Source organism: Mangifera indica, chromosome 14 (genome assembly GCF_011075055.1).
Source record: "Mangifera indica cultivar Alphonso chromosome 14, CATAS_Mindica_2.1, whole genome shotgun sequence".
Classification (NCBI taxonomy): Eukaryota; Viridiplantae; Streptophyta; class Magnoliopsida; order Sapindales; family Anacardiaceae; genus Mangifera; species Mangifera indica.
In genome coordinates this window covers 14,404,776-14,416,537 of record NC_058150.1, presented here as the reverse complement: position 1 = coordinate 14,416,537, position 11,762 = coordinate 14,404,776, and the positions used below count along the sequence as shown (strand labels likewise).

General features: G+C 28.7%; 2 protein-coding genes across 2 annotated transcripts; both read right to left on the bottom strand.

The window, feature by feature from the left end:
* Positions 1-1,212: 1,212 nt before the first annotated feature.
* Positions 1,213-1,792, bottom strand: LOC123196915. The gene has a single exon (XM_044611061.1). It carries the CDS (start codon positions 1,684-1,686, stop codon positions 1,345-1,347), a length of 342 nt encoding a protein of 113 aa, XP_044466996.1. The 5' UTR covers positions 1,687-1,792; the 3' UTR covers positions 1,213-1,344.
* A 4,973-nt stretch (positions 1,793-6,765) lies between these two features.
* On the bottom strand, positions 6,766-8,712 carry LOC123195699. Its single transcript, XM_044609507.1, has one exon. The coding sequence runs from the start codon at positions 8,710-8,712 to the stop codon at positions 6,766-6,768; it is 1,947 nt and encodes a 648-aa protein (XP_044465442.1).
* Positions 8,713-11,762: the final 3,050 nt, after the last annotated feature.

The window sequence follows — 11,762 nt, the reverse complement described above, 5'->3', positions numbered from 1 at the left end:
CTCTTGACTTGAGTGTACTCTTTTACCATGTAGAGTCCAAAATGACTACCACATAAAATTAATTTATAATTTTACCAAAAACCACTCTAGACTTTGCCCTAATTTTCAACTGATAAAAATGCATTTACTCTTTTGTAACTTTTTTACTATAAATATTAATAGTGGGTAGAAAGTTATCTGACTGAACAATGTAAAAACAGTTATGTCATCTTTTCATACTTCAAATTTTAATATTATTGTAACTGAAATTTCACTGAGACTATTGAGTCGTTGGTGTAATTTTTTTATGCCAACAAAATATAGGTGGAATAACCAAAAATATAGGGTATCAAGTTAAAGACAAAGTATTTGAGTACAGCTTGCCAAGAATGATCTTGTATAATTTTTTCTCTAATTTTTAAAATTATTTTTTCATTCTTTTTATTAGTTTTGTGTTTATTAGGAGAGAACGAACACAGTAATTTTTGTTTGAGACAAATTAAAAAACATATATGAAACTCTAAAAATAAATAAATAAATATTTATAAGTTAATAATAATATTATAAAATTCAATAAATTATTACAATAATTTTCTCTATTTTTCATTTTCTAAAGTCATTGCATTGCATTGCATGATAGATTTATTGTCAGTATTTGCAAGCACGGCAATGCGATAAAATTAACAAGTATTTTTTAGAGCCCACAAAAATCTTGGTTGGAACCACGAAGGATTCAAAACCAGCTACAAATAGCTGGCAAATTTGACCTATTTCAACCTTTAAATAGAAATTTAAACCGTGCATAACATGATAATTCATTATTAATTATTTATTTTTAACAAAGGCAAATCCAAATTGAATTAGTTAGTTTGAGTTTAAAATAAATTTATTTTAAATGAGTTTAAATTTGAGTTTAAACTTAAGAGTTTTTATACTATCAAGTTAAAACTCCAATTTAGGGATATTCAATTTATCCAATTTGTGAGTATTGAAAATTTTGATTAAAATTAATCAAAATGATATTATTTTAAACAATTTTAGTTTGATTATAATATTATACTAAACTTAATTTAAGCTCATTTTAATATTATAATCAAACTCAAACTAACTTTTAAGCCAAATAAAGCTCAAATTGATCCAAGCATAAGTTTCGCGCAGTTTGAATTCACTACTATTCTTAAGCATTTACAAATATCCCATTACAATTAAACTTCCAACTATAAAATTCCAAAATTAAACCAAACAAAAGATTGCTTCAAAACATTAATTTGAGACCATATACAATTACAATTAAACTGCCAGTTATAATATACCAAAATTAAGCCAATCAAAACATTAATTTGAGACCACATATTAATTCGAGAATTAACCTTTAACACAAGAAAACATTCTATGGCTCCTAAACCTCACGAGTTGCTTTGCCACCTGAGGAGAACCGCCACTGCCACCGCCGCCACCACCATCATGAATTCCTCCAGCATTGCCATAAAAATCTCCAACTGACTTGTGTCGCCGGTGATGTGAGCTCTCCTCAACCTTCGCATAATCACTTGAATGTTCATTGAAATGCGCAGAATTTTGTGTAACATAAAAATCAGCTATGTTGTAATTACTTTGATCTGGTTTTCCTGAAGAAAGACACTCATATTGACTCCGAATTTTGCTCTTCTTGATGGCCTTGAACACCATTGGAATAAGCCCCTCCATGAAAGAAGAAGAAGAAGAAGAAGAAGAAGAAGAAAGGAATTGAATTATTGAAGCAAAACAGGGAATGAAGACTTTGGTTTAATGGGTTTGGTGGGTGTGTGAGGGGGATATATATATACTTCTCAATAATTCCCTCAAAGTCTTGAACACGTCATGTTGTTTTTTGACTTTTGTCACATAAATATAGAGGCAAATTCCACAATCTTGAAAGAGATTATGATGTACAAACAACATAAAACAAGAGGGCAAATAAACTTTATTGGAGAAACTATTTAATTTGAGCAAATGGTACGAGTTTAATTTGGATTTTGTATTTGTTTATGTAGAAGCAAACAATCTGAGTTGAAGAATTAAATATACATGTAGATAGAACCTGTTGGAATATGTATATAGATATTATAGAATGGATTTAAGTCAAGCCAAAACAACTATCAATTCGAACTTGTAAAAGAAAAAAAATCGTTGGAAAAGAAAAAAATAATTGTTAAAAAAAACGAGAATTGAAACAAAAACGTAATTGTTGACAAAACAAGTTCCGTAGTAATAGTATTAGCGAGATGTCAATCTTGAGTTAGATAAATTAATTTTTTTTCAACTCAAATTTAACTTATTCAAGTAGAACACCAAACCGAACCAAGTTAGGTCAGTTTAAATCTACCCTAATCTTACTTTCAAAAATTAAAAAGATTTTATACTTAGATATAGATGAAAACTCTCTTCAAATACGTTTGTACTTTTATTTTTTTATAAATATTGGGAAAAAAAATCCTTTCTATCAATTATTTTATAATTATTAAAATAAAATTTCATAAATAACAATATTTTTGCCGGAATTTTGAGAATATGTATTATCAAGACGACACTTTAAAAAATGAACCATATAAATTATATATTCTTATCAATAAACCAATTGTTTTGATCAATTAACATAAACTTTATATTAATTTTTTAAAAGATAGTGTCCTTTCATTAATAAAGTGTAATTTCTATAAATTTTTTAATTGTTCACTAAATAATGATACCTTTTTGCAAAAACTCATTACAAACACTAAAATTAGTCAAGAAGAAAAATTTTAATTTTAGAGTTAGAGAATTTATGATCGAATTAAATAGATTTAAATGTATATTAATGTTTATTGATATATTCGTATTGAAATGAGAGATCTCATGCTTAGACTCTACCAAACATGTCCCCAAAAAAAAGAAAAACTTTATTAATTGGAATAAATAATAAATAATATATCATTTTCAAGGTCAAAATAATTAATTAATTCTGCAATGAATAATTTTGGCTCCCGTTTTTCAAGTCCAAGTTGAAAGTTTGGCAACAATTGAAAATTCTTTCAAGTTTCATTACCGTGAACTTGAGGAAGCTCACCTAATTGCTTCATTATTGATGAAGATGAAGACTCAAAATAGTGAAAATTAAAGTTAATATTGAAATAAAAATAACTTCTAACATATTAAAACTAATTCTAGGTTGTTATTATTACAATGTCAAAATTGTACTATGAAAATTCAATTAGTAAAAGTCTAACAGAGTCAAAATTAAAAGGAATTGACCCAAGTCCTTAATACTAACGTCTGACGCCGTTATATTTTATGTCTACGTTAATTCTTGCATGATAATTATAAGGTGAATTGTTGTTGAATTAGATGATCAACCACATTCTTGTCTAGTAGAGATGAATTCAAGTCATGAAGAGCTTGAATAAGAATCAATTCGAGTTTAGTTCAAATCTAGAATTATCAATTTAAAGTCAAACTTAATTTCTTGGATTGATGAATGGTAACATGAGTGAAAAAAAAAGTTAATAAAAAATAAAAAAAATAGTCGAAGAAGAAGAATTTATAACAAGATGAGCTTTGGTATAACAACACCACCAAGACATCGATCTTGATCTAAACAACAATTTGAACTCTATTAAACTCGAATCATGTCCACCCTTATCATCTACCAAAGTAACTATAATCATCTAAATTATCTGTTCAATGCTCAAATCTAAAACATGCAAGTCAAAATTGAATTTGGTTCACTCAATTAGTGAACAATGACACCCAAGAAGAATCACCAACCAAACAAGATCTAGTGTAACAACGCAAGCAAGATGCTAATCTAACTTAGATTGTATCCAACCTTATCATCTACCAAACTAATTGCGTGCCTCTTAGACTTTTAGTTAGATGCTTAATGCTCCAATTTGCAGCAGTCAGTAGACTTTTTTGACAAAAATTATACTAAAATTCTTCTTAATTAGTTTTGGCAGTCGGTAGAATGTCTATATATATATAAAATAAGAAGAATCATTTTGAATAGAGTTTCTATAGGAAGAAGATAATCCCACAAGAAATTCTTTAAACATATTTTAAATATAAGAAAATAATATAGGATATTCTTAAAAATGTAACGATATTGACATCCTAACAAGATAAATAGTATTATATATTGAATGTTAAATATATATAAATATTTTAAATTATTTGAAAATGGTAAAAGAAAATAATTTTTTATATGAAGAAGATAATCCCATAAGAAATTCTTTAAACATATTTTAAATATGGGAAAGTAGATATTCTTAAAGATGTAATGATATGGACATCCTAACAAGAAAACATAGTATTATATAAAGATGTTATATATATATATATATATATATATATATATATATATATATATATATATATATATATATATATATATATAAAACATTTGTTATGGTTTGAAAATGACAAGAGAGGATTTGTTAAATAAAAAATTAATAGATTTGCTTCGTGTTTTAATCTTCTAATTTTCTTTTATTAACAACTAATTATTGTGTTATAGTTTATAAGATTAATATTTTTTTTTAATCAAAAACCTCATCCAACTATGTCAGATGAGTAAACTTTAGAGTATAGTAATTAGACTCATAACAAATACATCGGATAAATCAAGTATTTGTTTTGTTTTGATACATCCCTAATAAACTTTAAACTATTCTTATTCTAACTTTTCACATATAAAAGATCATGTTATTCGATTTATAGTCTTTCATAAGAAAAACTTTTTCTCTTCACCACATAGGATAACCTCTGAGATCTATAAGATCAATATTAGAGTAGAAGAGATTCTTAGTAAGTTTGAGTTTTTTTATCCTATTAATTTTATAATGATGTTGACATATGGACCGGCATGACTTTAAAAATTGAATTATGATTTTACATAATTTATTTTATTTAATTTATAATTAATTTGGTTTAATAATTAAAATGAGTTTTAGTAATAATTTGAATTTGAATGATTATCAATTTTTGATGATTAAAACTAGCTGATCCAATCTAGGTGGCTTTAAAAAACTTAGGGAAGCATAGCCCACAAGAATGTTATACAGGTTGCTTGTAGTGAATTTGTATATCTAGAGATAAAGAAATGACGAGGCAACTACTCCAATACAGATAATCCTGAGATCATCTTAAGTTTGTCAATTCAAAATTGCATATATTTTATTATTTATGAAAATTGTTGCCATCATTTTGCCACGCATTGTTGTTTAAAATAATTATTATTTGGTATATATTTATCATTAATCCATATTCCATTTTATGTCATCCAAGTTTTGCTTTGCTCTTCTCTTATTAAAGTCAAAACTACATCAATCACCTTCTTTTTCCCATAATTACAATGATCAAAGTTGATTGTTATGTTATTAAGCCAAACCCACCTAAAGTTTGATTAAATGACAGATTCCTATCCTTTAAATTTAAAATATATATATATATATATATATATATATATATATATATATATATATATATTTTTCTACCCATTTGTCAAAATTCACTAATTTTAACAAACAAACAAAATTTATATTATTTTGCCAAATATTATAATAATTGTGTAATTAACTATCATATAATTATGTTAATTCGGGTTTTTAATCATTGACCCTTAATCCTAACTCAATTTAAATTATAACGTGTCAAAATCTGTCAATGCTAACCAAACTTAAACTATATTCGAATTGACCTTACACAATCTAAATTGATTTATAATTGTCCACTGTTTCCACTCTTTCAATGTTATTAGTGTTTAAATTTTTACCTCATATTACCCTAATCAATTATTAACAAAAGCACAAAACATAACAGTTAGTTTTGCTTACAAATGACCCAACATATTACATACCAACACTCTTTAACGATTGTGTTGGACATTGCATCTTTTCACTGCCTTTCTGAATTGACCAAATCCTAATCAAACCAAAAAGAACAATCAACCTACTGTCATTCTAATCCCTTTCTCATATGTGCAAGCATTCATCAGGAAGCTTGAGTGACATGCCTAGAAACAACTTAGCATAAACAATAATCACTCATCTTCAATGACAGAATTGATCTACCATCTGTGATTCAGAAATCTCAATGAAATCTCTTTCTAGGGAACTCAAAAATAAATCTATCCTTTATCAACAACTTTCCCACCATTTAGTTGTCAGTCATACCGTACAACACACCATTTATGAGGATAGACAAAGCAATTTAGCCAATTCAATAGTGTATCCTACCCAAGCCTCTTCTCTGTGTCTCACATCTTCATCAGTGTCAACATCTTTCAACTGTTAAAGTCAAAATAAGAAATTTTCTATAGCAGCGTTTCCATCCCGATGAAAAGTAGTTGAGCATATAACATAGTGAAAATTCTAAAATCTTATGAGAAAGAAAAACTAACCTAGACCTTGCAAAAAAGGGAGAAACCATTTTTAACTCGATGCTTGTTGGAACTAAGAATTGCTAGCACTTACCTCTTCTTATGCAATCCGCAAAAGTTATCGAGGAATTGCAAAGCATGCGCAATGGAATTGCTGACATTATTCCAGTATAAGTTAAATATAATTCAAAAAGCATTCCATCGATATGAACAGAAAGATCTTAAATGAAGAATTCAATTAAACTGAGGTGAAAGAGTAATAGAACAATTAAAATACATGAGTGGTATTTAATTGATGATTTTTAATGACCACTAAGAAGAATCACTTTTGATTCAAAGGTTAGTTCGACTTAACACCAGTGGATTGAATGAGTACAAGAGAAGAACACAAGTCATACTTTAAATAACTGGTTCTTATAGCATAGAGTCCAATCCGAATCACCTGAAGCTGTGAGGCCACCTCCATCCGTGCTAATAGACTCTGCGCATGAACAAGATAGTTGGGAAGGTAGTCTTTCTTCAAATTTCTCTCTAGTTTTCAGTTCAGTATCAACAAATTCAGCTGATCCAAAACCATGTTCAACATTGAGCCCTAGATTCTGACAGCAATTCAACCGATCATTGTGATTCTCACTGGCGTCTTCCTCTTCATCTGATAAGTATCTGCAACTATCAAACTCATCCATCTCAAAAATCCGACTCACCAATCCTTCTCTCCATGATATCCTCATCTGTGATTGTGATACATTCCCTAAAGTAGAAGTAGACACCCAAGACGACCGGTCATCCAATACTTTCTGGAAGTGGGAAAGATCAACAGAATTGGAAGCTATTGCCAAAGAATCAAACTGAAAACTTGAACCGGTTGGATCCCATATTGATTCATGGCCCTTGGAAGATAAACTTGTCCTCTTCAGACTTTCAGTGATCGGATCAAGTTCAGAATCAAATTTATGTGGTTTACCAGCTTCTGCTTTTAAGTGCAACAAACCAACACATCTATCAGAACTTGAGTCAGACTCTGGAGTTTGAACAACATTTCTGCTTCCCAACACATCCATGGAAAATGGAGAATTCTCTCGATCAAAATCACCACAGAGCTTCATCTCTTCTTCCAAACCTGCACCCTTGCAACTAGGTGTACAATTGGGAATAGACAAAACAGCCTCACTGTCATGAAAAGGCCACAAGATTTGTTCACCTGAAGAACACATAGAATTACTCTTCTTCCAAGCACTAACACAAGCACTGCTTCTAGTATTGCTACCATTACATAAATCTGAAAAATTAAACTCATCACCGAACACACTTGAATTAGGAGAGTGAATCTGATATGAACATGACCCAAATTCAGAATTCCCCTTATGATCCTCTTCCACCTCATTGCAAGGAGACAAAAGCCAATGCATCGAAGCCTCAGCAGGTAAAGGCAACATAAGATCACTAGAAGAATTATCAACAACTCCCGGAACATTCTCTTTATTGCTAAAATCATCTTCATTAAAACCACTAATATCCTTAACTGCACCAAAGTCTAGCACATTATTTTCTCCTACAGTAAGAATTCCTCTAGGCCTACATTTTCTCTTGTCAGTGACACCAGAAACAACATATCCAGCCCCATAACAAGCGGGCGTGGTAGCTGTAGCCACTGTCGATGAGCCACATTGTGTTTGAATCTCTGGAGACACAGAGGCCTGAATAGGAGGAGTTTTGTTTTTGTTCCCACTAGGGTTTGACAACTTCTCATCATCATCCAGATCAATTTCTTTCTCATTTACCTTACACAGAGGAGTGAAATTCACATCATCAACATCAAAAACCCTAATCTCAGAACCAGATGACGCTTTATTTACTAGACCGCCCCTGGTATCCAAACCGGAAGAAACTTTAGATTTTGACCCATTTCCTGAACTGGGTTTTCTCCCAGACTGCCATTGATACAAACAAGGCGGGTTTTTTCTAACCTTATCCCCATTCCCTGAAATGGGTTTCTGCAAAACACTACGTTTTAAAGGTTTTGAAGGGTTGGGAGCCGATTTGGGGGTGGTTTTTCCGAAAGTTTTGGTTTTTATTGGCCTATCAATGAAAGGGGTTTTGGCATTTGAATTAGAAGAAGAAGAATTGGAAAGAAAGAACCTGAGACAACCCTTTGGAGCTTCAAAGCTACTGTTATTGCTGCTGCCGCTGCAGTTGCTGTTGCTTGGAGTGACAATAGTGGTGTTGAGACGTTGCAATGGGTTTCTGGAAGAGAGATTTTTCTTTGCTTTTGGGTCAATTTTTGAGCTTGTTCTGTAATGGGGTCTTGCTGATTTTGATGAAGATGATGGTGGGTTCATTTTTTTGTAAGAGAGACAACAGAGTGAGATCTAGTGGAGGTTCCCATCAGATTTGATTTGAAATTCAATGAAGAGGGAAAGGGTTGATGGGTTTCTATTTACCCTTTTTGTTAAGAAATATTATCAGTTTTACCCTTGTAGTTGCTTTTTGTCTCCTTCTTGTTTCTCTTTTAGGGCTTTAGTCTTGACCAATTGCCCATGGACTGATCAAAATTAGGTCCAATTTATCATCTATACATTGATCTTCATTTAACAATCAATATATTTAATATATTTTAAATAAATTATCAGTATTATATTAATTAAACCACCAAGGGAATTTAGTGTGAAAATATGAGGAGACATGAAAGAAAAGTAGACAATTAGTTTTTAACATGATTTGGTCGGAAATCTCAAGAGCTTATGCACACAACAATGTTATTATCTAAGTAATGTAAGTAAGAAATTATATTACAATGTTGTAATGCTAATTGAGAATTTGAAGTATCTCTCCCTTTAACTTTTTCATTGTCTAAAATTTATGTTAGTGAATAGTAAGATTAGATATACAATAGTTATATAAAATGCATAAGTTTGTGGTTTAGTAGACACTTTCATAATCCTAGTGTAATAAGAGAGTAATTGTACTATAATTGTATTTGTTGAAATTAAGAAAATTGATTTCAAGACAATAAAAAATTATTATTTAATATTAGACATATTGCAAGTATCATCACTTATATAAACATGTGTTTCTTATTTGTAGATTATAAAAGAGATAATATTTTATTTAAAATTTTTTCGTGACTTATGGGTCAATGTGACACTTATCTAATAGTCACTAATCATCTTCACATTTTGTAATACTTACCGGTTTGATTAAGATAGAATGTTGATTGCATAATATAAACATATATGTCATAAAATCATATTTAAACATATATGACATAAGATCATGTTTGAATAGACCTAGGAATTACCTAAAACAAATGTCATATTGCAAATGTATAAAAGACAAAAATATGGTGATCTCTCTTATTTGGTTTCTCTCTTTTAGTGAATGTTTCTTTCCTTTGGTATTAAACTTGTATTGTTATGTCAATTTAACAGAATTCCAATATATTTCAAGTCGGCATTTTCCCAAAGATGTGGATAGTTTTATTTGTTGAGGTAAACGTGTCTGGGTTACTCATTTTGAGCTAAATATTGACTTCTTCTCCCTCAATGAACCCACATTTATGAAAAACCAAACCAGTCGGTTCGAGGTTCAAGGGCATGTTAATATTAGCATGCTTTTGTCATTTGTTGGGTATGAGCAATACAATCAAATCACAAATTTTATTTGTATACGAACTTTTGATCTGATCGACATCAAATCCAATTATTAAAATATTGAATTTTATTATCTCATATAAACGTGTGTATAATTTCTTTAAAACCAAAAAATAAGATTAAATCATTTAAAAATTATGGTTTGATTTAGTTTGTAAAATAGTTTGATTTGAGTTGATAAGTTTTTAAAAAACAATTTTGAGTTTAGATCACAATTTGAGCAAATTTTTCAACTGAATTAAACTGTAAAATATATTTTTTAAAAATAAATATATATAATTATATTTAGGAGAATTTTCAAGCAACAATTAAGTGTATAACTTTTTTTTTAAATATTTACTTTGTTATTTTCTTTATATGTATATTATATATATTTCGTATTTATTTTATATGTTTATATCATATTATAAAAAACTATAATTTAATTAATATTATTAAAAAATTTCAATATATTCAACCCATAATTCAAATTGAACAAGATCATATTTTTTTTTAATTTAATTTAACTTGGTTTAAAATTTAAAATAATTTAATTTAATTTAAAAATTTTTAAATCAATTTTTTAATTTGATTTGAAATAACTCTCAAACTATGTAAAGTCGCATCATATACACTCCTAATCTCATATTCCCCACAAGACACAGAAGGTTAGAATTCAATTATTAAACAAAGTTATGCAAGTAACTTGTGTGAAGAAGTATCTTAAATTATTTTTGTTCTCTCCTTTTAGCACATGTTTCTCTTTTTCTTCTCTTTTTTTAAATTTCAGAGAACTCGTAATTATGTTACTTTTTCATCGGGGTTTGGAGCCTTTGTCTAATGATTGAAGAATCAATTGTAACAAGATACATAATTTGTACACAGATCAAGTTAGAATAAGAATAAAATATTCATCACTCATATATATATTTAAAAAAACTCCATTTGATCATTTAACCCTATAACACCTACAAAATTATAGTTTTATTTTATTATATGTCAACAGAGAAAAATTATCGTAACATATTATATCAAAATTATGAAATCAATGTAATACTCTATTGATAGATTTATAAAATCATATTTGTATCATGAATATTTTGATATAATATCCACATATAACTCTATATATTCATTGAGATTGAATTGTGGTAGGGGACAGACCTTGGATCCTTATCATAGACTATAGAAACACTTATTAAGCTCCTTTTCAAGATACTACTATATAATTTAATATTTTGTCGAAAACCTTCTTGGTGATAAATAAAATCATCATGTATTAGGTTTTTGAGTAATGGGTTAAAATACATTGAAAACTTATTTGTATCTCATTCGTTTACATTATTATCATTTACCCACATCATACAATTGATATAAAATAGTTTCTATCGACTTTTTTTCACCCCTCTTATATAAGAGTTAATATTACCAATTTGTAGTTGATGTCCCAAAATTTGCATCAACATTCAAGAACTTTGTTTTCTTATATAAATCCTTATACCATTATTCAAGAATTGGCTAATTATGATTTTCTAATATCAGGAGAGAAAAGCTGCAAAGGGAGGTCACCATTCACCAGATTAGTTAGCCAGATTTGTTTTCCAAACCTAAAGAAGGAAAAGTAAATTTTTTAAAACTTAATCTTAAAAAAATTATTAATTTTTTAAACTAAAGAGAAAAAATGAGATATAATTTTATTAATTTTAATTTTTTTGTAAAATAACAATTTTAACTTTAATTTTAATAAAATATTTTTAGAT